The 26,610-nt window shown below is 46.7% G+C and overlaps 1 protein-coding gene across 13 annotated transcripts in view; it reads right to left on the bottom strand.

Annotated features, from left to right (window-relative positions):
• Window positions 1-303: 303 nt before the first annotated feature.
• Window positions 304-26,610, bottom strand: part of Fgfr2 (fibroblast growth factor receptor 2) — a 103,559-nt gene continuing 77,252 nt past the window's right edge. For 11 of the 13 annotated variants that reach the window (XM_087908382.1, XM_048455123.3, XM_087908383.1 and 8 more), the window contains 9 exons: window positions 23,529-23,680; window positions 20,365-20,486; window positions 19,446-19,556; window positions 17,298-17,488; window positions 10,607-10,729; window positions 9,490-9,560; window positions 7,494-7,631; window positions 5,530-5,635; window positions 304-1,970 (listed from right to left, as the gene is read on the bottom strand). In XM_087908382.1, coding sequence (XP_087764508.1) covers window positions 1,806-1,970; window positions 5,530-5,635; window positions 7,494-7,631; window positions 9,490-9,560; window positions 10,607-10,729; window positions 17,298-17,488; window positions 19,446-19,556; window positions 20,365-20,486; window positions 23,529-23,680 — 1,179 coding nt within the window. In that variant the 3' untranslated portion in view covers window positions 304-1,805. Of the gene's footprint in view, window positions 2,063-5,529; window positions 5,636-7,493; window positions 7,632-9,489; window positions 9,561-10,606; window positions 10,730-17,297; window positions 17,489-19,445; window positions 19,557-20,364; window positions 20,487-23,528; window positions 23,681-26,610 lie in introns of all 13 variants that reach the window. The other 2 variants (XM_087908384.1, XM_085693183.2) reach the window with 1 other exon arrangement.

Here is a 26,610-nt window from a genome sequence, read left to right as displayed (position 1 = left end):
TTGGCACCTCCTCAACCTTAGGTCACCTTTAAGGTCTCTTCCACAATGCTTCTCTGGGAAGTATAAAGGACCCAGGTAGGACATTGTCTCTCTCTGTTGAGGTGTCGGTGAGTAGCCTAGCTAGGGTTGAACCGACTTCTGATGTTCCACGGATCAACCTGTCCCAGGCACTGCTGTTCCCAGGCAACCCTGGTAAAGTCACCTCGCTGTATGGCCTTCTAGCTTTGCCTTTTGTGCATCCACAGCACCACGCACTCTGTCAGCACCTCCGAGCACAGGAAACCATTGGGGAAGACACAAGTATTATAAAAATAAGCTGCGTGACATTTATTTTGTCTTGTTAACATTAATATCTGTAGAAACATTTTTATTGTCAGTATAAAAATTAACAGGTTTTATTAAATACTTTCTCCAATTTCAAAACACATAAAAATCAGTGTAATCTGCATTCAATGTCACATGACTGTAGCAAAGTGAGTGGGTGTCTCCAAAGCAGAACACAATACTTGAATACGGAAATGAACAATAACCGGTCTCTTGTCGGGTGCAGCTATCAGGCCAGCTCTTTGGGTGAGGTCTTGTCAGACGGAAGGCGGAAGCCAGAAAGAAACCCTCTAAAAGAAGGAAGATGCTCCCAAACTCTCAACGGAGTAATACTGGGCTTTTGATATTCTGAGAGAACAGAGAGTCCCCAAAGGAGTTTCTGAGGCTGAAGAACCTGAAGCTGTTACTAAACCTCACGGAGGAGAGGTGAGGCTCACGTGACGGATGTGTAACTCAGACAGAAGGCCAGCTGCCAGACAGAACCCACCCTGCTATCATTCCGCTGGACGTCTGTTCCCAGAGAGTGGATTAAGGCATCTTGGGAGGAGGATGCTGGTACCATTTGTCTTGGGAAGTCTGGGTAAATGTTACACGAGGGTGACAGAGCTTAACAGGTTTCTTGTAAGTGGGCATTGAGGTGGCTACACATAATCATCGGACAGCAGAGTTGAAACACAGATAAGTCAAACACGTCACTTTCCCCCACATTAGTCATAGATTGTAAATATTTCTCTTCTTAAAGGATCCAATAGCCAGTTAAGTCCAAGCATAGATTAACTAGTCCTCTGTGCTGCCTGCATAGAAATGCCACTTAAATTACAAAAAAAACTATAAATGATTAATCATTTCGTATATTACCAATTGGTTAATAAATTAATGTGACACCATTTTCCCTGAAAGCAAAAAGTATTTTCCCACCTCTGCTCGGTGAAAATTAAGAAATTCTAAGAACAGCATTTAGCAAATATCTATTTAAAAAAAAGAGAGACCAATTTTCTAGGTGCATCAGGACATCCATTTAAAATCAATACAAAAAATAATTCCTTGTAAATATATAATATATATTTATACATAATTTGAATATATTTACATACATCCAGCACCTATATACTGCATCTGTGCTCTGTGTGTGCTGACATATATTTTCTCCAATTATTACAAAATTAACAAGGAAGGCAGAACACGCGTCGGCCTTGAGTCCAACCGGGGGCACAATCCAGGACACACGGTGGGTCAGAGAGGGTGGTGTGGTGGCTTGCGGCTGTCCACTTCTCAAGAAACATTCTTCCTCCCCTGGGAAGGGGACATGTTCCCGACTCTATAAATCTTTACACATGTGCCAAATACGCTTCCCATTATTTACTCCTCTGTTCCATATTTACAAGTGGAGGTGTGTCACACGCTCTGGAGGCTCAGCCTCTCTGTTCAGTGTATGTAGGTTCCTGGTGCCGTCCCATCTGGGAACAGGAAGACACGTTCGCTCATGTTTTAACACTGCCGTTTATGTGTGGATACTGAGGCAGGCAGGGTTCATAAGGCATGGGGTCTGGAGAAAACACAGAATCGTCCCCTGAAGAACAAGAGCTCCTTGTGTCGGGGTAACTAGGAGAATACTGTTCGAGAGGCTGAGTGAGGTCCAAGTATTCCTGCAAGAAGGGAAGAGAGACGTTTTATTTCATCTTGGGTCAGGATAACAAGGTGAATACGGTTCGAGAGGCTGAGTGAGGTCCAAGTATTCCTGCAAGAAGGGAAGAGAAGAATCTCATTTCAAACAGGAGTTTCTGAGACATCTCTATCAGACTTGGGAAAGGCCAGGGAACCCCCCAGAAAGGCCAGGCACACCCCTGCCCCCACTGCACAAAGACCTCCCCGAGACCTCAACTCCATTCACTCCAGGCTGCCCCAAACTTTTATGATAAACCACCAGCAGGTAGCCGACGATAAACACACTGTGAACTGCTGGTACTGGGCAGTCAGCTCTGCCCACAGGACCGAGGTGACCTACTAAAGCCCTTCTCGCTAGAGCTCGTGGATGGAGTTCAAGATTCAGCGAAGCAGAAACACAACAGGACCCCTTTAAATAGCCAGGCCATGAATATGTATTTTCTGAATCACGTTCTACAGTTGTCATTTCTAGGATCACTTAAGGGGACGGCTCCTCCATTCGTTGCATAATTTAACAGATGTAATTCATTACTCCCAGAAGCTCTCAGAGTTAACAATGTAAACAGGTTGGGGAAAGGCTTGGATACCCTCGTGAGTGTTAAATCCATATGGGCTGTTAAAGGCAAGTCTAGGAGAAAGGTTCCTCTGCTCCCCAAAGCAACTCTGGCTGTTGCCGAGGTCCCTCTGGCTCACTCAAAACCCCTCTTCCTCCAGCTCTGGGCAGGGTGCGCGCCCTTGTATGTTTCTGTTTGGCCCATGAACTAAGGCTGCTTCTCAACATTTGTACATGCATAGTAGAAAATCAAATTAAGAGTCATATCTCATGGCAGCCAATGACGTGAAATGATATAAATTCATATGAAATTATATAAATTTCCCCATTTCAGAGTCCATAAAGTTTTAGTGGAAGACAGGCACTCATTTATTTACGTAGAGTTGGGGCTGCTTTCATGCTGGGACGGCCGAGTTTCGACAGAGACCATATGCCCTTGAAGCTGAAAATGTTTACTCTCTGGCTCTTACAGAAAGTACTAGACAACACTGATTGGAAATCAGGAAAAGATTTCTCTCTGTGTCTCTTCCTCAAGTGTCTTTCTCTGTCTCTCAGTGTGTCTCTGCTCTCTCTGTGTCTATCTGTGCGTCTATGTGTCTCCTTCCTTCCTTCCTTCCTTCCTTCCTTCCTCCCTTTCTTCCTCCCTTCCTTTTGTGACAGGGTCTCAAGAATTCCAGGCTGGCCACCAACCTGCTATGTGTCTGAAGATGCCCTTGGACTCCTAATCCTACCGCATCTACCTCCCTGAGCGCTGGGATCACAGGTGGGCACCATCACGCTCAGTTTACGTAGGGCTGGGGGATGGAGCGCAGGGCCGAGTGCACACTAAGCAAGCACTCTTATCAACTGAGTTACATCCCCAGCCCTGAAAAGATTTCTAAACAGGGGCCTTTCTTGTCTCTCTGCTATAACAGCACTGGCCCAGTAGGGTAGCTTTGCTTACAGGCCCAGAAGCCAGCAACTCCTCTATGACATGTGGTTTTGCTGAGAGGGGGCAAAAAGCGCCGACTACAGCACAAACAGCCCCAGCGTTATCAGCAGAGAGTCCACGGAATGTTGGCGACCGTACGGTTTAAAAGACAAAAACCACCATAATTCATCACCAGGGCTGGCAAGAGAAAGAGTCGCCATCCCAGAAGGGGGATGTGTCGGCTCCAACAACATCAGCATTAACCACACAACCAGAAACAAACACGCCCGCCACATCAAAAGAGGACTTTTTGCTTACAATGATAAAAATGAAATTTTGTCCTAAATGGAACCATTTTTCTTGAGCATGTGGTAATGATTTTAAGAAGGAAAGAAACTTCGATTTTTATATCCGCTAGACAATATGGCACTCTGCTCTCTTTATTTTAGGATACGCATATAAAGTTCAGTGGAAATGGGTCCCACTCAAAACATAAATATATCAATACACAGCATTGGGTATGGACCTGGGATCATTAAATGAAAACTTTAGTACCATTCCCAATTTCTAAATGAAGTTGTAACTTTTCAGATCTGATAGGAAAAAAAAATATCACTGGATTCCAAGCCTAGGGTTAAAGGAACTTAGGCTAGAAACAACAATTTTGGCAGGAGAAGAAAGTTGGTTCCCCCCCACCAACTATTCCTTTCAACTTCTGAAGGTCAGCTGTGTTCATTTAAATGCAAGCTCCCCCTTTGTCCAGCACGAGCCACCGCCAAGCGCACAAGATAAAGTTGCCACAGGAAGGTTTACTATCTCTACATTCAACCGTTTCTCTTTTTCTCTTTAATCATTCTATTTTTTTAAAACAGAAACTAACTCTATTCTTTTCCTTTTAAGTATTTGGGAGATTTTAAAACTTTTTTTTTTTTTTTTTTACTGTTGTGAAAACAGCTACATCAACCTTTTTGTCATAAGGGAATATTGCTCGGCCCCTTCAGGGAACATCTCAACATTCATTTCCAATTCCTAGCAGGAGATTTCCCTGGACTCGGACGGTCTCTCAGCTTTTCTGCTTGTACAATACTCTTCCTAAAACCCTAGAGGTCATTCAGTTAACGTTGGAGCCAGAGACATGGCTGTATTCATCCAAAGAGTAACAGAAAATGCTCTCTTTGGTTGGAGTAAATTATAAAATACAAAAACTGAAATATTCTGGGTGTGTGGGCGTGTGTGGGTGTGCATGCATACAGAGGCTTTGTCTTATGGGACAGGAGCTCTCGTTGGAGCTTGAAGTTTGCCCGTGAGGTTAGATTAGCTGACTATTGAGCCCCAAGGATCCACATGTCTCTACCTCCCCAGTACTGGGATTACAAGAGAACACCATCACACCAGGCTTCCGGTGTGAGTGCAGTGCTTGTGTGGCTATCAGTCTACCCACAACTAGCTACCACCCCCCAACTCTGCCCTAGGGTAAATATTTTAACAACAGGCACCAACTGTCAACTTAAAAATCCTCTAAGTCCCTCATAACAGGATTCTTACACACATATCAGCACATACATGATATGTGCGACACACATGTCACACAGAAAGACCCAAGTCACATGTCTTTCCAGACAGGCTCATCCAGGGCAGTAGCACACAGAAATGACAATCTCACTGCCTTCCACCAAGCTGGTCAGCTCCTGAGCACAGACAGCATTCACACCAACCGCCAGGACATAGACTCCAAGGCCAGTGCCTTCCACACACACCGAAACACCACCACAGAACATTTCTGCCTCTTCCTCCCTCTACAACACCACACACACTGGGTGACACAGCACCACCGGCTGCCATGAGGGCAACTCAGGAGGGCCCTCAGCCTCCAGCTTCATGAGTCAGAATTCTCAAAATTCAGTTCTGAGAAAAAACAAAAAACCCTGACCGAAAAGGAACACACAGTTTAACTCTGCCCGACCCCTGCACAAAAATGATAAAAGCCACACCAGCTCCAACAGGGGAGCTTGCATTTAACAAATGGGCATCTCCCAAGGCAAGCATGCTCTCCAGGCTTCTGGAAGGAGGCTTTTACCTCATTGGTTGTGAGAGTTAGAATCCGATCCAAGTCTTCCACCAACTGCTTGAATGTGGGTCTCTGTGAGGGTACAGCATGCCAGCAGTCCCTCATCATCATATACCTAGGAGAGAGGATTTCTCCGGTGAGTTGATGTCACTAAGGACTTGCTATGCAGACACAGATGGTTTTCACAGGTGCCATGGAGACATACCCCAAATCATGAGCTATAACTACACAAACACCAGCGTTACAGAAACTTTTCTGCAACCCAGAATGCTTTAGGAGGGTGACTTTGCATCCAAAAAGGGACACCTATGTGTTTCTCTCCTACCTCTGCGACAGTGTGACCAACCCTCACGTCACCACACTTTCCAGATCTCTCTAGAGAACGGAAGGAGACACGTTTGCAGTCTGCCTTCTCCCTCCCAAACACTCCCGCCTCAACTACACTTTGGTTTCTCCTTTTTTCTTTTTTTAAAGTCTGTTGACAAAAGTTCCTCAGTTTAAATATATGGATATTCAGAAACCATAACTTGAAGGTTTATGCAAGCTAATCTGCCACCACGGAGCTTTGAGCTAACTTCCTGATTAACTCTTGGATAGTCCAAGCTTCCCGCCTTATCTTGATTATGAGTTTCGACAGACCCTCTATGTTAGAAAAAGCAACAGGATCCCTAGGCACACAATAACTGCCTTTATATAATACGCTATAAAAAGTGGCCATTCATCAGCCCTCCACTGTACACCAGAAAGTACTCGTCGGGATTACTGTTCTGAAATCCCCACGGAACACACAATAGAAGGCAGTCTCTGGACAATCACTTTCTTAGTTCGCCCCAGAGGAGGGGCAGCACCTCGCTGCCCAAGGCACGCGTCATTAGCACAACACAATTTCACTTACAGTGTGGGGAAGGCGTTCCTAGAAACCAGCTCACACCTTCAGAAGAGGAAATGGTACCCTAACGAGGGCACCAGGATAAACCTTGGGTTCTCTGCTTTAAAATATGAATAACCAAACACACTAGACTATTCAATCTGAGTGAGCGTGGTTCATGTAATGGCAATTCTCTCTCTCTCTCTCTCTCTCTCTCTCTCTCTCTCTCTCTCTCTCTCTCTCTGCGTGTGTGTGTGTGTGCACGCACGTGTGTGTGTGTGCACACATGTGGAGGTCAACTATGGCTACTGTTTCTCAGAAACCACCTGCTTTATTCTTTGAGATAGGGTCCCTCAACTGAGACCCGAGGTTTGCTGTTTTAGGCTGGTTGGCTGGCTGGCTGGCTGGCTGGCAAGCCCCAAGGATCCTCCTATCTCTACCTCTGAAGTCTGTGGGACTACAAGTGCACATACCATGGTGGTCAGATTTTTATGTGAGTGTTGGGAATGAACTCAAGTTCTCAGGCTTGTGTGGTAGGCATGTTACCAAAGCACCCTGTCCCCACCACTTCTTTAAAAACTTATTTTCATTTTATTTTATAGAGAAAGGGTCTCATTCTGCAGCCCAGGCTGGCCTCAACCTTATGGGACCCTTCTTGCTCCAGCCTCCAGAGTGCTAGGATTACAGGTGTGAGCTACCATATCTAATTGTCATGACAATTATCAGTAACTAAAGGTGCTTTGAAAAGAGCCTGTTTACTACTTGGCATTGTGGGTGCTGTGCACAACCTTGTGCATACTACAGGGGCAGCAGCCCTGTGGCATTCTAGCTTGGTATGTGACCTATGGATGTTCATGTTGCTGTGGCAGAGCTCACTCCTTCCCATTCCAGACACTTCGGCAGAATGTTTTCTTTTGGACAAGCCATAGTTGTCTGTGCAACCTTCTATCTCGGGGCTAGGATTGAGCCCAGACCACCTCAACAATCCGTCTTCTTAGAGCATGTTTAGAAAACGGGGGCCTGAGGAACCCAAGGCATGTCTGGAGAAACAGGACAGATGCGGTGAGCCCGCTACACTGTCAGCAGGGGTGGCCATAGCCCTTACAGCTCATTGGTGCAGTTGGCAGGCTTGTCCATCCTGTGTCCCTCCTTGAGCAGCTTAAAAAGTTCCTCCACGGGAATCCCTGGGTAGGGTGAGCCCCCTAAAGTGAAGATCTCCCACATTAACACCCCAAAAGACCAGCTGCAAAGAAAAAAAAACCACAGCATTAGTAATGTGCCCGGATTGCAGAAACCTAAACATGTCAGTTAAAAAAATAAACAGCCACTCACTTCTAACATCCATAGATAAATGAGCTCTCCCGCAATCCATCCTACGTGCCCTTTCCTGACCCCCCAGGAGCCTCCCTAAATGAGGACGACATGTGGACGGTCTGATGGAATTTTCCATTAATTGACAAAGCCACACCCCTGTCTCTTAAAGTTCTTTGTCTCTTATGTGATGCTAACCAGTGTGGGAGGTCTAGACTTCTTCTGTCTAAATCACCCCTCTCCCTTTGTGGTTGACCCAAGAACCAGGATCTACAGACGACAGAATAAGGCCAGAAAGCTGACTCTGTGAGAGAATGCCTGCCTAGAGGGCTGGCGGAGCACCCGCAGGGCAAAGACTCCGCAATGCTGTGCTGAAGCTGTGCGGGGCGAAGGCAGCCAGCACAGGGCCGGGGTGAGCATGCCCAGAAGAAGAGGCTCATCCAGCAGAAAGTGAGACGACCTCACAGGGTGCTGTTTATACTCGACTTCTCAGAGAGCCACAGCTGATTTCCCCAGCCTCACTCGGTGGACTCCAGGCTAGGAGACAATCAAGCTGAGAATCGTAGGTTACTTGTGTCCCGAGGATCTGGAAAATCATGCGTACCAACGCCAGGAGGTCAGTCTCGGCACTGAAACTATCCCTGGTTGTCTACCAAGTATGAGCAGGGGCTACAACATAGCTAAAACAAGTGCAGAGCCTCAGTATATCCTTGGACAAATAAAAACTGACTCCTTCCTTCTAGGAAGGCTGGCGGGACCAAGGATGCTGGTGGTGCAGAACCAACAGCCACATCAAAAGACAGAAAGAAAGAAAGAGAGAGAGGGAGGGAGGGAGGGAGAGAAGGGAGAGGGAGGGAGGGAAGGAGGGAGGGAGGGAGGGAGAGAGGGGAGAGGGAGGGAGGGAGGGAGGGGAGAGGGAGGGAGGGAGGGAGAGAGGGAGGGAGGGAGGGGAGAGGGAGGGAAGGAAGGAGGGAGGGAGGGAGGGAGGAGAGAGGGAGGGAGGGAAGGAGGGAGGGAGGGAGGGAGGGAGGGGAGAGGGAGGGAAGAAAGGAAAAGAAAAAAAAGCTTCCAAAATAAAAGCAATACAAAACCCATAGAAACTTGCAACAAACAAACAAACACAAGGTATCTTTTACCCAGTGTTCTCCAGTAACATCTTTAGTTAAATTTCCCAGTCTACAACGTCAGTTGGAACCTGGCTCTAACAGTAGCTTAAGTGATTCATCAGAGAAATATGTAACTTCCATTGTATTTCTAGAATGCTATCAGAGGCTAAGATAAGACTTCAAAATTTAAAACAAGCACAGCGAGCGGATGTGTGCTCATCCAAACTGACCACGCCTCCTCCAGCACCGGCCTCTCTGAACAAGCCCGGGCCACAGAAGAATCATAGAACCTAACTAGGAAGGGCTCAGGGCCTTCTCTCCTTTCTAACTTTTATAAACATAGGTTTGTGATACATATCCCTGGCTGTCCTGGAACTTGCTAGATGTAGGTCTAGGTCGGTCTTGAACTTGGAATCCTTCTGAGTGTTAAAATGAACCTGTGCACTTCCGGGCCCAGCTGAGGGAGTGAAGCGCATGCCACCCACTTGACTGAAGTGGTGAGTGAGTATCTGCCACCTGCAATGGGCACATGGCGTTTCCACGTGGCAGCAGAGGATGGCAGGCAGACCAGTAACCAAACACTGGGTACCAACCTCCCATAAACCCATGCCTTCTATGAGCATGTGGAACCTAAGTATTTCTGCAGCTTAACCCTTAGAGGAGCCAAGGACAGAGGCTACTTACACATCACTCTGATGGGTATAAACCCTATCGAAAAGGGCTTCAGGAGCCATCCACTTGACTGGAAGTCGCCCCTGTCAAAAAAACAAATGTAGAAAGCCCCAGGTTTTACAGGAGTACCACAGAAGGCCCAACAGGGTCATGCCCTATGTAAGAATACTGTCTCATTTTTGTAGCCCAGACAGGCCCGCCACTTACAATTAACCTAGGGTAGGACCAAACTATTGGCAGTCCTCCTGCCTCAGCTTTTGAGCTCCCACACCTGGCTTCCCAATGCTGTCAAAATTTAAAATAAAGGATTCAAGAACTACACCAGTTGGTTAGGTCCTGGAGGGCCTTCCCGCATGTGTGTAAGTAGATGGTGGCGCCTAGGACACAAGTCTCTGTGTTGGTGGCATGAAGAGGGAATTACTGCAGTGGCATGCACAGGACCCATTTGCTTGTCTATAGAAAAGCCAAGGTCCCAGCTCAAGTCAGGACTGCCTGGCTGGTTCCAAGAACCAGGTCTGAGAAGTAGATTTAGGGCCCTGTCTCTTCCTCGTTTCCCTACTTCAGCCTGATTTGAATATGGGCTGCGAAGCTGAACTCCCATCTAGCACCCAGGGGTGGGTGACATATGCTCCCTTGCCTCTGAATGAAGAGATGGCCTTCTAATGGCTTTCGTCAGTTTACCACTAAGGGCAGAAATAAGCTCCAGCTTGCTCTGTACACACCGGCTAAGATGCATCGTGTCAAAGTGCTCCTCCGTGTGCTCTCATTATCACCCATCTCCCTAGGCACAGGCATACCCCAATCAATCTCTAGGCGAAATGAGCCCAGCAGACTTCAAAGCTCTGCTCCTTGCTTTAAGAGCTGAGCCATCTCATCATCCCCCAGTTATGAAGGTTTCTAAAAGAGTCACAGAAAGCCATGGAGGCTACTGACTATTATTCCATATAAAAGAGTGCTTCATATATACTAAACCTATCTCAGATGTAGCCTAAATTGGCTGATGGAGAGTTAAGCAAAAAACAACAGAACGTGTAGCACGGAGGGAAGCCCCCAGGGTTCTCCCATGATAAACTTGGCAACCTTCGGCAATCTCCCCTGCCGCGCCCCCAGTGTGACGTCACACACTCACATTTGTGGTCTTCTTGTAATAGTCTATATTGTTGATATCCCTGGCCAGGCCAAAGTCTGCTATCTTCATCACGTTGTTTTCTGTTACCAACACGTTTCTGGCTGCCAGATCCCGATGGATGCACTGCGATTGAGGAAGAAGAGAGAGAAACAATCCCAGTGTGTTTTAAGAATCAAAAGAAAAATAGACTCTTAAAAGAAAATTGCAAGACAGAAAACATCCCCCAAGTCGAAACTGGGCGCAGAAAACTGCAAGAGGCATGCTGGGCTGTAAAGTTGACAGGCTGACTAACATTGTCAAGAGCCCCAAACACAGCATGATAATCACTCAGTCTAATTTAAATAAGCAAACAAAGGCCCTAATCATCTTCGAAAGTAAAGGGTGATTACATAAGCCCATTCTCTTTTATCTGCAAATGCTCCACAACACCGGTGTCTCTGGCAGCTTCACACAAACTTGACATCAGATACCAAGCAAAAATCTCTGAGTGCAACACTGCGAAAGCCCAACTTGCGGGTGACGGGGTTAAATTCCACTGTTTTCTTCATCACATGGTCCGTTCTCTAACAGTGGGACCTCATGTCCTACAAACACTTGATGTTGGCAAGGTCTACTTCTGTCATGTCTGTCCTTCCTTTCCCTATGTGGTGTCTGTCCCACCCTTGCCTAGGCTGTATGAGGACCATGCTCACTGTTAGACCCAACTGGCCTCCTCTACTGCCCCCACTCTTCCCGCCCTGCAGATGGACACTGTAGACGTCTCTTTCTAGAGATGGTGTTGTTTCTGCAGCCTCCCCTGTCTTCTCTCTCTTGCTTGATTCTCTTCTTCCCCTTCCCTCAAAGCAAAGAAACTACTACGCACTTTGTGTTTCTACTATCCTCGTGGCACTAATTCTTAGCTACATAAAGCAGTTGCAAACCCCTCCTTCCCTCCTGGCCTCTGCTGAGGCTGGGAGACCCATTGTCCAGTCACTCTGGGACATTCCCACCGAAAGTAATGCCCTCTTGACATCTCAGAGTCAACGTTGCTACTCCCCGGACTCCTATCCTGTTTGGTCCTTAAACAGAAAGGTTCACACTCTACACTCAAGTCCTGATCATTCCAGCTCCCAGTTGTCTCAAAGTCCTGCCCTCCACTGCTTATCCCTGAGGCTAGGCTGTGCTCACTGCCTTTCCCCTACCTCTGGGGACTGCTGTGCTTTCTGCCCAAAGGCTTCTGGATTCCCCTTTTCTACCGTACACACTATGGGCTTCAGACGCAGCCCAGCATGTCCTTCCCTGGCTCACTGCCCAGCCACGGTCCATCTATCCACATTCTCGGTGCAGTCTGTGCACAGGCAAAACTGTGTCTGTGCCTACATCAGGACCTGGCACTTCTATGCTTGTTATGATACATCTGATGGGGAATGCACTGTGCCAACATTAACCACGGCCTTAGGAAGGTCTGGTCATTGTTATTTATGAAGGCCAGGCCTTCCAAAGCTATTGTGTTTCACCAGTACTTTAACTGTCTACAGTTTCATTAAGATATGTGGCAAATAGGACCCCTGACCACCCACCTCTATTTTTAGCAGAGATGTGGTACAAAGAACCGAGCATCACTCTCCAATGCCTTTATATAGGTGACAAATCAAGGTTAACGATCACAGGAAGCAGAGATACTCCATCCACTGGATGAGCAAACTGGGAATGACCTATTGCAAGCTCTCCATGAAATGACCGCATAAAAATGGAACAAGCCTAGCTGCTTCTGAAACATGAATAAGGAATTATTTTAACTCTGCCCTCGCCCACGCCCGAGCATCCCGTGCTCATTTGCATGCGTGGGTGGGCCAAGATCAGAGTCGAGGAAGCAGCAAGCCACCCAAGTCTGCATGTCCCTGGCCAGACTAGGAGTGGGAAATGTGAGAGCTCCCAGGGCTGCCTGCAGCTCTGCCTGGGCTGGAGTGCATTGCAGATTTGGAGGCCTTTTCATATTCAACTTCCAAGGCCCGGGCCAAGTCCTCCTGGTGGGGTGTGTGCTCCCGCTGACATGTGTTCTCTGTGTTTGGCAGGCTGAGTGGTCAGAGGAATCTGGCTTCCCCTGCAGGGGGCTCCGACCACACATGAGGCCGGGACAGAGAGGCTGCCTTAGGCTACTGCTACCACCATGCTCACTCTACAGCCTAGGGTGCTGGGAAATACCAAGGGCCAAACAGAAGATGGGGAATCAGCACTCAAGAAGAAAAGAATTAAAGGTAAGCCAAATCCCACCACACAGAAGTCTGAGTTGTTTTCCAGTCTACAGTCCCTACTGTCAACAGAATGAAGGCCCTGGGGAAGCTTCCTCACAGGTTCTTAAGGAAAGGAAGCCCAATGGCCCTGGATGAAGACAGGGTGCTGGACTACATGTCACCTTATCTAATTCTCATGGTGACCCATGACATGGGTGTCATAGGTGGGGATGTGGAGCTTTCTTTTAAATAAAATTAGTATCCTAGAACTGGAAATAGCAAGGATTTTTATAAATACTTTAAAGCAAAAATACACTCAGTGCTATCTAGTTAACTGTATGAGCCATACTGTCTCTTTCCTTGTCTAGCTCCACCTCCAACCCACACAAAAATGACAGCGGCCTGAGGTCAGTCACGGTGCCTCATCTGGATACTCACTGAGCTGGGTATACACATCTGTCCCAGAAACTGTCCACTGCGTTGCCTTCAGAGTTCTGGGACACCAGCAGTTCTTCGTCACCTTCTACAAACTGCATCTCTGAGGCCCACCACTCCCCCACTTCCTCATCTTTCCCGTTCTAGAACTTGCCCTTCATTTCTAGAAGGAGAACCTCCTAAGGGAAGCCTTCTTAAAACCTTCATCCAGGACCCTTGCATCCCTCTTCAGAGCCGTCACTGTAGGTGGGCATAAGCTAGAGGTTTCAGAGCAATACTACAAACAACACAACAAACCAGAAAGGCACACAGAAGCATTTACCCTGGGCCCTTCTGCAAACTGATGGAGCCAGCCACACAGGGTGACTATCCACAGCCTGGGGCAGAGACTCTATTGATATGCCTGCATCCGGAGAGAACTGGGAAAGCCCCAAGGTCAGAGAGTGGCTGGCAGAGACCCAAGGGAGCCAGGTCTGAAACCAGTCCTTTCCCCTTTGACCCCTGGACATACAGGTCTCATCCCAGAAGACAGTGATTCTGCCTACCTGTACACACAGCATCCCGACCATGCCCTCGCTGTCCCTGGCACCCTCCTCCATACAGGGATTCCAGCCTATCTATGGTGGATGACCTGAAGCACCCATGATGCACATGATGTCAGATGTTTGCCTCGCTGTGTCTGGCTGATGTAGGCTCTCAAGAGGTAGCTGGCAATTAGTAATAAGAGCAACTACAAAGGTCATCATATTTCTGTAAGGACAACCTACTCCCACTGCTTCTGCAGCCCCCAGATGTACTCAATCCCCCTTGGCAAAGTTGATGTGACAGCCCTTGTTCCACTTTACCTAGCGGCTGCAAACCAAGAAGTCTCAAGTCCACAACACTAGGGTAGTGCGGAACCACCACCAGTTCTGTGGCCACACGGAGCAGCCCCTCCCCCGACTCTGAGCAGGGCTACACAGCTGACCTCAACGTCAGTCCAGAAATCCTTTTGCGGGCATCCAAGAGTGACTTCCTTGCCTCTCAGCCTCCCTTGCCTCAGCTTCCCCACAGTTCACCACCATAATGACAGCTGCCTAAAAGATGTGTGGCTCTCAGGGCTGAGTTCCAGACTATGGCTTCCTGGTTGGCACCTTCCCTTAACCAGCTCTCCAATGTGAGCTCTGTATTTTCTACTGAAATTATTTCCTGACCTGCCTCCTGGCTCCCAGGTCCTCCTCACTTTGGGAAGCTACACAGCCATTCAGTTTCTCAAGTTGGGCATCAGGAGCTATCTTTAATCACCCTGCTTCCCCTCGCCTAATCATCCCACTATATGACAGTAAAATGTGCCAACTTCCAACTACCAACTTCTTTCCGCGTCTTAGGATCTGATAAAGTTTGACCCATAGAGGAACTCGATATTTCCAATGTGCCACACAGGGGCAAACTATAAAGCACATACCTGACCCTAATACTCACCCTTGATAGCTTTGCACAGTCCCTAAGGGTCAAGCCCAGGATCCCTGCCTGGCACTGTAAGGCCCTGAATGAGTAGGGCTTTCTCACAATGTTTCAAGTTGTTTATCTATGTCGCCGTTTTATTCTACGTTTATTGACACTTTTTTTCATAACTCTTGTTTCAAGAAATCAAGGATGACACGTGTTCTGGTCACCCCACTGGCCACCCCAGTCCAGAGAACAGCCCTCAGTGGAATCTCGAGGCAGGGCTGAAGAAAATGAAGAGGCTCTTCTACCACTTTTGTATCAGTCACAAGCCCTGCTCAATACAAACACTTCCCCCGTCTCCCATCAAGGAGGATGCCCAGCAGCGACCAAGCCTAGAGAAGTTACTAGGCTAACTGTCTGGTCCAGGCTTCCATGTGAAATAGTTCAAACATTTCAAGGTGAAATAGTGCCATGGTTGTGCACATCGGCCAGATTTATGATGCTCATTCGCTTACTCCACGTGCAGCCTACACACACTGAAAACAAACACACATATACACACATACATGCATATACATACACCTGTACACACAGGCATGCATGCACATACACACAAAAATGACACAGGCACACACATGCACTCACGTGCAAGCACACAACCTGCTTGTTTTTATTGCTGATCACTTTAGAAGTGAGCTACAAGTATCACGGTTACTTTACGTCTTGGTTCCTCAACATTTCCTAACGTTGTAGTGTTGACAGAAAGCCATGAGTGGAAAATTCCAGACCATAAAACCTTGTTTTATGTACAAAATCATTACAAATACTATGTAAAGGTACCTTTTGGCTATGTGAATAAGGTTCACAGAAAACAGCCAAACAAACAAACTTGGGCTTCATTTAGATCATGTCTCGTTATGTACAGCAAATATTATAAAAACTCACCCTAAACCTCTAACTCTGGTGTTCTTAAAAAATTTGTGGCAAGAGCTATCCCAACTATGCATCCCCCATCTTAATACAATGCAGGGTTACCCCAAAATCCAACTTGAACATAGCAATGTTCAAGTGTCAGTAACTTACAGTAAAATCTGACCTTCACCTCCCACTCCAAAGAGGGAGTCTGTCACACCTCTGCACGTGGTTGTTCTGTCTCTTTAGCCTCTTTAATCAATCTCTCTGTCTGCCTCTGCCTGTGTGTGTGTGTCTCTCTTTATCTCTGTATTTCGTGTCATCCAGGCTGGCTTCAAATCTGATGCTTAGCTGACGATGACCCTGGATTTCCATTCTTCTGCCTCGACCTCCCAAGTGCTGGAACTATGGGTCTGTAGCACCACGTGTGGTTTATGGAAAGCTGGAATAGAACCCAGGGCCTCATGCATGCTGGGCAATAGCATTCTACAACATCCCCAGCTCCTCCAGGATATTTTAAACCGATATGATGCAAATATTCTGAGGCAGCATCTTGTCCCGCATTTTAGATCTCTCTGTCTGTTTCTTGATACCAAAGATTTTCTCGGGGGCAACCCCCTCCCCACAATGGGCACATATACATGTATAAAATCAGGACTCAAAATTGCTCAAATTTGGCTTCTAAAAACCTGTACGTCAAGAGGTTTTATAGTTGCTAAGAAAAAAAAAAAAGAAAACATAGGTTCTATAAGCTATAAACTCTAAAGAAAATAGAAAAAAATAATAAAGCAAAACAAAGTGAAACTGAGCACAGGCTAACTCTAAGCCGTGTTCCCAGGTGATGGAGAAGAGGGCTCAGGGACATGCATCCCTGCCACCTGCACCATCCGACACAGGTCACCTCCTTTACTCTAGACACCAGCAAGGCTGTAGAATCCAGATTTATGACTCTTCAGGCAGCCCAGGCTCAGAGTGACAGAGGCGCACCCTTCCAGGGGATCTTTTTGTCTTTGGCAACCAGAGAAGCTAAGGACAAGGGAACTGCAGCCAGCTCCATTCCAGGTAGGAGCCGAGCCCATCTCTGCCCACAGAGCACCCTTGTGCCCTGCCTCTGAGTGTGGGGTTGAGGAAGGGTGTCCTAGGTCCTCGGAAACACCCATGAAAACGCTGAGCACCTGCCCAACAGCTTCTAGAATAACTGGAATGCTTAGAGTTCCATTGTGAGTGGTTCGCTTGGAATGCCAACCATTCACCTCAGGGGACCTGGCCAATTTCTGACCACAGGATCACCGAAGGAGACAAAATAAACAGAAATCCCAGACTCTCAATGTCAGGGCTACTCCTGGGCTCAGTCTCCGTTCTCAGATCCATTTAATTCCACATCAAGCTCATCGGTCTTACTTCACAGCCAGGTCCACGCCCCAGGCTCACTCCAAATGAAGCCTTAGCAGCCTAGGGGCACCCCACCTGCCCGCCTCGACACAGAGCCCACTCTCCTGCAGCCGTTCAGAGTCTCTGAGGCTGCTCTGGTCTTTCGAGAGTCCATTAAACTAGAACATGAATAAAACCACAAATACTTTCCAAGGCATACGACACATGCAAGGACTTGATCAAGCAAAAGAACATGTCTGAACGGCCCAGCTTCTTCAAAGCCTCTTAACTAGCTTTTGCCTCCAACCGAGCAGGACGGGGGAAGGACTCACTTTTTGGGAAGCCAAGTACTCCATGCCTCTAGCCAGCTGGTAGGTGCAGGACACTAAGTCCTTGAAGGTCATCTGCTCCTCAGGAACCCGGTTAATGTCATAGGAGTACTCCATGCCAGGTGGTCTCCGAGCTCGGAGGTACTCCCGGAGGTTGCCTTTGGAGGCGTATTCAACTATGACGTAGAGAGGCCCTGTGACAGAGAAAAGAAGCTCCCTGAGGCACCGAAGGCAAAGGGTGACCCAGCAAAATTTTTAGTCATTTGCAACCCACTGTGGTTTTGCAGTGTTTGAGGATTGAACCCGGAACCTTGGGCGCACGAGGTAAGTGCTGGGTAAGTAGTCTATCACTCAGCAACAATCCTCACTTTTTTTTTTTTTTTTTTTTTTAGCAGAAAGGCATGGATAAAAATAGACCTCCATTTCTAACCTCCCCAGAACGATGATGACCAACATGATAACTTCAAGGGTTTAAAGAAATAAAGGACACAGTTGGAGGGACCTTCCTGTCAGTGCCCTTCTTTCTCTATGGTAGTGGTGCCCAGCCTTCTGGATGCTGCGACCCTTTCATCCGGTTCTTCAGGTTGTAGTGACCCCAACCAGAAAATTGTCTTTGCTGCTACTTCATAACTGTAATGTTGCTACTGTTAGGAATAGCAGTGGTAAGTATCTGATAATGTGACCCGTGTAAAAGGATCATTTGACTCCCATAAGGGTTGTGACCCACAGGCTGAAAACCACTGCCCCATCACTGCTCCATGTCTTCCTGGAAAAGCAACAATTCTCAGAAGCCTGGTCCTTCCAGTTCCCTTGAGCCACTCTGTGTGTGTGTGTGTGTGTGTGTGTGTGTGAGAGAGAGAGAGAGAGAGAGAGAGAGAGAGAGAGAGCATGCACACATACACATATACTGTAATGATAAATAAATATTAAGTTTGTAGGATGAAATGAAAGATGAGAATTTAGATGGCTTCAAACAGCCAGAGCAATAGTGTAGACTCCAGGGCTGGAAAGAGCAGTCCCCAAGCCACATCCTGCCTGATATCAGTCTATTGTCCACTGCCATGCCCATTTGTTTCTGTCGCGTAAGGGCTGACTTCCCAATATAATGGCAGCGATGAGTATTTGTGACAGAGACCACAGGTCTGCAGAAGTCTAAAATATCTACGATTGCCCTCTGGAAAAGAAGGTTCCAATCCCTGCACACCTGAAGAAGAAGCTGCACAAGCATTTTTCAGGTCTACTAATTACTGTCAAGTTGATTTCCAAAGCGCCAGTAGGCACTCCTGCGAGCACCCAGGGAAGTGTTCCCCCTGGGGGAGACTGCTCTTTCCTTCCACTTTCATTCTGGGAAGCTATTCTGGAGAGCTCAGCCATCTGCTGCCTAGAGCAAGACAGGATTCCTCAGTACTCGTTTTAAGGGAAGAACTTCTCAAGCAAAACAGACTGGCCTTATTTTAAGAAATCTCTCGGGTCCTCACACAACAAAAGCATCAGAAGAAAGCCCTTTCAAAACAGTCCCCATGTCCAACCTTCCATGCCCCCAGGGGCAGCCACAGACATGCTGTGTACTTGTGGCTGGTAACATCTTCCTAAGGATAGAAGAGAAGTCATCTTTACAAAAATATATATGCGTGTCTGTGTGCATATGTTTGTTTGTATCTGTGCATGTGAGGACACATGCAGGTATGTGTGCTTATGTGTGGCAGCTAGAAGACAGTCATGCTTTTTAGACAGGGTCTCTCGCTGACCAGGAACTCACTGAGAAGGCTAAGCTGGTGGGCAGTGAATCCTAGGATTCACCTTTCTCCATCTTCCCAGTGCTAGGATCGTAAGAGCTCAACTTTAAATACAGATTCAACAGGTCCTCAGCTTTCAAGAACACTGACTCTATTGACTGAACTATCTCCCAGCCTCTACTTTTCTGCATTTTTGAGACAGACTTACTATGTACCCCAGGCTGCTACCAAACTTGTAAGCCTCCTGTTTCAGCCTCTTGAGTGCTGGGATAGGTGTGCACTACATGTTGGATGGGAATAGATGCCCTTGAGATGCCCTAAGAGCAGAAACCCTACAGCCCAGTTGTTTCTCAATGAGGCCTTCTGGCCAGCAATGCTGTGTGTGGACAGAAAACACACACCCCCTCCTACTTACCATCTTGCGTGCAGGCCCCCAGGAGGTTGATGATGTTCTTATGTTTACCAATCATCTTCATCATCTCCATCTCTGACACCAGATCAGAAAGGTCCTTTTCTGTGGCATCATCTAGAAACGTGAATCATAAATCGGTTGGTTTCTCCCAGCTCCCAGGATGTCCCTCTTAGTCATGATGATCAACATGATAACTTCAAGGGTTCTTACTTAGAACACCATGGAGTTGAATTTTAGAACCAGGAATATTTCTCCATCTAATCAGCGAAGACATAAAAACTGAGGCAGGGGAGTGTCAAGCAACAACAGAATTTATAATGTGACTTTTCCCTTTAACTCTTCGTATAAAAGAATACCATGCAAGGATAAGTTAACAGTTAAAGGTAATTTAAGTTCCTTGGGCATCAAGCTGGAAAAAAGGACATCTATATGCAGGAATTATTATTAACATGTCCCTGAGATTCCGCATCCGCTCCATTCCTTTTTGTTCCTTTTCGGCTTCTAAGTGACTCTCTGGATCCACATTTTGACTAATGTGGCTTTCTGTCCCCTGGCCCTCCCTTGTTCCCACTCCAACATCTACCTCTCATTTGTATGTTAAAGTCTGGGTACCAATTTACCATATCAATTCCCACCTAAACCCCTAAACTTTCTAAGCCCATGAGTACACATGAGAGGAGAATCAGGATTTCTTATTAAGAGTCGGTCAGACAACAACTCGACCCAGCAAGCTACCACTTGTTCATAAACTGCCTTTTCTTTTAAGTACACACAGCTTAAGGTAAACCCTCTGTCTCAGATGCTCATTTATCCTGAAATATCCTCAGCCTCCAGGTCAAGTATGTGCTCTCTGACCCCACATCATTGCAGAGTTCACGTTCATCACTGCGGGTCCTCCCTGCCCTCCCATCCACCCACTCACCTTTCAACATCTTCACAGCCACGGTGACGGCCTCCTTGGGCTTGTCTTTATCGATTCCCACAGCTTCAGCCATGACTACTTGCCCGAAGCAGCCTTCCCCCAGGGGTTTGCCCAGCGTCAGCCTAAAGGCGTAAATAGGGGATTAGCACAGAGCGGCTGGCTGAGGGGCACGGGGAGGGAAATTCCAGAACTAAATATAAAAGTCTTCCAGAGGCATGCATATGGAACCAATGAGACTTTGATGCCCACACGGGGTATTTTCTTAGTGACGTTTTTCCAGAACGTCAATTACTGTCGGAGCAGCTATTAAATTTCACATTTGCGCTCTTGATTTGTTTTCTTTTTCTTTATGGAAGGTGTCCTTGCTAGCAAGGTGGTCAGCTTCGCTGCGTGCCAACTGTGAGGAGCTTTGGTCTTGAGCCAATTAAATATTTGTGATTTAAAATGGAGCCGAGGAAGAAAAAAAAAATGTGAAAGGCTGCTCTTATTTGTGGTCCCTGTCAAGGGGCCACTTTCAAATGAATGTTATGCAATAGCAGGGGATTTTATGGTTACGCTGCTGGTCGAAGCTACAGGGTAGGGTCTTCAGCTCATTTTAAAGAACCTGTAGTTTCTCACTGAAGGTAACTTCTTGAAAATGGGCAGGATATTTTTTTCTTTTGGCAAAAGTTTAGAAATTCTTATCACTACCCAAAATAGAAACAAGGAAGAAAATAGAAAGAAAAAGGGCACAAATGCTATTTTTAAGTACAAAAGTTGTATGTGTGTCCGATAAACAGCCTGATATTGTTTTAGGTGTTCCATAGGAAGTCTTTGGAACACTTTTGAGTGTGTTTTTTTAATCTTCATTTGTTTATTTTTTTAGATTTGTTTTTTATTATGTTTTAGTATGTCTATGTGTGTTTCTGGGGAGGGGTATGCACATGTGAGTGCCAGCGCCCATGGAGTCCAGATATATCAGGTCTCCTAGATCTGGAGCTACAGGAGGTTGTGAGTCGCCCATCATGGGTGCTGGGAACTGAACTCTGGTCCTTTATAAGAGCAGTACCCACTCTTAACCACGGAGATGGCTCTCCAGTTTGAGTGGGCTTTTTTCCCTTTTTAATATAAGCACAGTACAGCCAAGTATTGAGCCATCCTCAGAACACAGCATTTACAGTAAGCACACAATATTTTCAAAAGCTCAAAAAAGAAAAAAAAATGGAGGGCAGCACATGCCATGCTGAAGGGCATCCCCTTTCAGTCCAGAAATAAAATTAAATTGAACATTTTGGCAGAAAATAAACATTTGCGTTGGAAAATGGTTAATTTATGCCCTATTGCCCCGCTACTACATGCATAACAACCCTCTCTTTGTGTAACTTCTGCCTCCAATCTAATAAACCGCTTCTAAATAGCCTTCATTCATTGGAAATCTGCTCCACCTACATTTGTGCTAAACACTGCTTGGAAACGCACAGGGCTCAGATTTTCCACACTGTAGGTACCCCCGAGTGGGAGTCGCTGGACAACATAGACTCCCGCTATTGACTGCTGTCACAGGTGGCCAAAATTACAGACTCAACCTGAAAGCTGCAAGTTTTTAACATACGAGCACAACTCTCCAACTCAGCCTTGTATATACAGGAGTGTGCACACGAACCCAGCTATTTATGCAGTCACACATAGCTAGGGAGCTGGCAGGGGTCAAGAGCAACATCTCTTCCTCCATCAAAAGTCTGCAGGTTAAAGAAACCATTCTTTGTGTTTTCTCTGGTACCTCACCAGTAAAAATGTCCAATAAACATTCCCTGGAGGGATGAAGGAATGTTCCTTTCAGCACAGTATACAAATAAGCAGGAAATTATTTCCATTGACATAAACTGAAGACTGTCGAGACAGCGACTTAGCCCTGGATTAGGATGTATGTAAGGATCTCTGACAAAATTGGGAACCAACGTGCTGCAACTGCGTGACTCAAAGACCCAGGTGAGGCTCAAGCTTCCTTCCCCTGCCAATCAGAACTAGCCATCCAGTCTCAGGAAATCTCATCTTTGTGTTCCTGAATCTCTCTGTACACACACACACACACACACACACACACCCACAGTATGTGTGTTAAATATACAACAGATAATCTCAGGAAGACACTGCAAAGGTCAGGATGGGGGGCTAGATGTTTGTAAGCAAGCCGAGAGCTTACTCCCGGGTATCTGATGCAGCAAGAGCCCATTTTTTCCACCTTCTGCGACTCTCAAGCTGTCTCGACTCTGTTCCTACAAGAAGAAAGCCGCCAGGGCTGATCCCTACCTAGAGGGTAGAGGCTGGTGGGCCACCATCTGCACCACCAGCTCTGTTAAACACACCATCTTGCTGAAGTTTGCGGTTCAAAAGGGCCCCGATTACCAGGGCACAAGTGAAAATGAGAGATTCCAACAACCCAGCATTGTGCTCAGTCTCAGGAGGAGTAGACCGTGACCCTCATTCTATAGGCAAGAGATCAGGAGGACTGAGTGAATCCCTTGGGTCTGCCCAGCCACTGACTGGCAGAACTGGGATTCAAATCTAGCCTAGGCACAGGCCAAATTACATGAAGTTATTCAGCCCGGGCAAAAAGACAAAACAGCTCCCAGAAATGCCTGTGCAAGCCTGCATGGCAACCTTGTTCCTCGACATATAACTATATACCTCCCTATCAACCAAAAAGCAAAAGTATTATAGATCATAGAACTCAGGTATCATATGCCAGACTTGAAAATTTTCAGCCAAATATCACATTAATAACTACCAAAAGCAAAGCAAAACCAAATAGCAGCAACGAAAAAAAAAAATCCCAGATCCTTAAGGCAATTTCTAGTAACCAGAAGTTTTAGTCTGTACAACTCCACTGCTGTTCCATCTGACTAGGTTTGAATTGTCTAGAAACTTCAACAATGATGACCACATGCCATCTTGTTTGGTGACTAGGCAGGACCCTGTAGCTCTGCTACAAAAGAAATATTAAAAAATTTTTTTCTTAAAAATGCTTTTTTTTCTAGGAGTTGGTTATTTAGAAACACAATCTCACTTCTGTTGACAATGTCAGAGTAAGACCTTTGCAGCTACAGGCTGTGGAAAGAAAATGTCACTCCAATCTTCCCATTTATAGCTAGGCGTACACTGGGGCTATGTGCAGAAATACTCACTTGTCTCTGGGGAACTCCCACTTTGGATCCTCTGGCAACTCATACTCGGAGACCCCTGCTAGCATTGGGGTATCTGCCGTGGAGGACAGACGGGTGGTGATCCTCACCAGCGGGGTGTTGGAGTTCATGGAGGAGCTAGACTCAGCCGAAACCTGGATACAAAATGCAAAGAGGCAGATGTAATCCTGGCTCTACCTGGGAAGCCTAGAGGTGAGTTGGGACCCAGCCAGAGCATCAGTTCTTACAAAGAAAGGGGAAGGAATCAGGCAAAAAAAAAAAAAAAGGAGGGGGGACCAAAATGAAGAGTCACTGGAAAGATCGGGTTTCCTCACAAAAAAATATTTATAGAAGTTTAATCATGGTATTTCTCCTTCTCATCTTAATTTTTAAAGACAGCCACTTAAGAATGTGCAGCCAGACCCCATGGGCGCCATTACTGTCTTCTGGCCTTTCTTCGTTCAGAGCCCTGCATGAAGATTTCCTCAGTGCTGTTCAGGCCACAAACTGATGCTTTGCCCCGGAGATTCACTAACACAAAGGCTGGGCCCAAGTACAGGGCGCTGGCCAGGCGTGTGCAAGGTTCTAAGTTCCATTTCCAGCACCATAAAAGAAAAGCACGTCCAAAACTGAATCGGCAGTAGGGATTCATAAGCACTTGGCAGATGAGATCTCCGCTGCCTTTGCCTACAGAATGTAAAAAGGGTATCTCAAGGAAAGAGAGGTACATATGCGTGGGAAGGGCATTCTGGGGACTCATGGGAAAGGCATTCTGGGAACTCAAAGGTCTTTCATTTGAGGAAACTCAAGGCCCAGGCACTGGGAGGTCATTCTTCATCTGTCCCCAGTCCTTCTCAAACTTGATGATGCCCAGGCCATGTAGTGAAAATGGGTTGGCTCCTGTCCCTTTAGCTTCTTCAGTAGGCAGGGCAGTGAACACATGAGACCAAGAGTTGAGGGAAAGACACCGTCACACAGCACCACGCAGGAAGAATCCTCTCTCACCTGGCAGCACACAGGGCTTCCACCAAGTGACTTTCTCGTTTCCCTTGATCTGTATCAGCCTAGGCCAGACACAGTGTTTATCTCTTAAACACACCGTCTCCCCTTGACTGATCCCTGAGAAAGAAAATTTACGCAGAATCCATGTGAAGGCTGTGCCCAGGTATGACTACACAAGCCTTGGTCTGACTGTGGGCTGCTGGGCACTGCTTCATTCTAGACCACGACTGAGGGTTTGGCCAAAGACACACGGAATATGAGCTTAGACGGGCACCATCCAGGCATCACCCCAAGCCATCCTGGCTTCCGTCCATGGCATGGCTGGGGATCCCCAGCTGGGCACACAAACGCCTCCTCAACCCAACTGGCAAAGATGAAGCCAAAAGAACTTTCACAGGTGGATCCTAGACTCTCGTCAGCGGAACCCAAGGACCTATGCTGTTCCTGGGACTGTCCCATTTGTTATGCCCGTCTGCTCTTGGTAAACCCCAGCCACCCTCAACAGAAGTGAAAAAGGCGCCTACGGTATTAAAATCAATGACGTTCAAGGTTATCCTTGACCATATAGTGAGTTCAAGCCCAGAAACCCTATTTGGAGAGGGGAAAAATAGGAAAAAGAAAAGAAAAAAAAGAGAAAATATTAAAATCAAGGATTGAGATTTGGCGTGAAATCCTATTATCATTTAAAATATACATGGGGACATTTCTGAACCTTCTGAAGTTGTCTTTGCAGAAGGGGAAAGGTGATTATTTTTTTAAATGAAAAAGTTCATCTGTGTGTGTGTGTGTGTGTGTGTGTGTGTGTTTGCTTGCATATCTGTGTGGAGGTCAGGGGACAACTTCTGAGAGCCAATCTCTCTTTTTACCGCATAGGTTCCAGGAATTGAACTCAGATCATCGGGCTTGGCAGCAAGCACCTTTGCCCATTGAGCCATCTCACCAGCCCCCTAGGAGAATCTATATCTAAATTTTACTATGCAGACAGGGCCTTTACCCATTGCAGCATGACAAAAATTGATTTTTTTTTAAAGAAGGAATCAAAGGACTGATAATTTTGTAATAGAGAGCCATTACCAAGTGCCTCAACCTCAAAGGCAAATGTAAAAGCAAGCAGGAAGAGTTGAGCTAGGAAACATGTGAGCTCCTCTAGAATCCATTCCCCTTGCTCCCTACTAAAGCCACCAGGTGGGAGCAGCTAAGTAAGAGCCTCACCCAGAGCATGAGGAGGAAGACTCCCAACCCCCTTCACGGTCTGTGTGGCGTCCAACCTCCAGTGGTGAGCTGTCTCATCTGCAGGCTGCACCAGAAGCCAGTTCTCTGACCACATCACAATGTCTACTTTCCACTGGCCACAAAAGTATCACGAGCTTCATCCACAGGAAAGGGACTCAGAAGATTCTGGAATGGGGTTGGCCTACAGCGCTTCCCTGGAATCACCTGCCTGACTTATTCTGAATCAGGGTCATAGGTTACTCTCACAAAGAGTGTGCAATTTTTTATTTAATTATTTTTGGAGATCTTTCTGGTAGTACTTCCACACAAACAGGCAAAAAAAAAAAAAATTTCGCTTACTGTAGTAGAAATTCATGCCAGAGGATCAGAGGCAAGAAGTCACAGTCAAATTAGTAAGCATCAGCTCAGGAAAGAAAGGGATAGGCCCCAGAGAGCAAAGAGCCAGCAGAGGCTGCCGCATGCAGCCAGCATGGTCTTCACAGGACCATCAGCTGGGCCCACATCACAGGACCCTGGAGTTCCAGAACGGAACTGTCAGGATCCACGGAGTGCACACAGACTGCTAGGACAGAGAGGAGGAAACACTAATGGGGAAATCGCGGGGGAACCACAGTGCTAAATGGTGCTGATGTTCAGAAGCCAGTGGCACATCGCAGCCTCTGTGGCTTGTCCCTGGGAGTCAGAGCTCACCCTGGGGATGCTACTACAGGCTTTTCCGGAAGGATATCTAAGGCTAGCAGTGGTCACCTTTTAAGGAGAGAGATCCAGAATGGAGAGCAGAGGAGGATACAGGTTTTATTCCAGAACTTTCTATATCATTGAGATTTTATTACCATGGTCTTCTGTCCCT

Source organism: Myodes glareolus, chromosome 7 (genome assembly GCF_982192425.1).
Source record: "Myodes glareolus chromosome 7, mMyoGla1.1, whole genome shotgun sequence".
NCBI classification, from domain to species: Eukaryota; Metazoa; Chordata; class Mammalia; order Rodentia; family Cricetidae; genus Myodes; species Myodes glareolus.
This window is presented reverse-complemented; position numbering and strand designations above follow the sequence as displayed.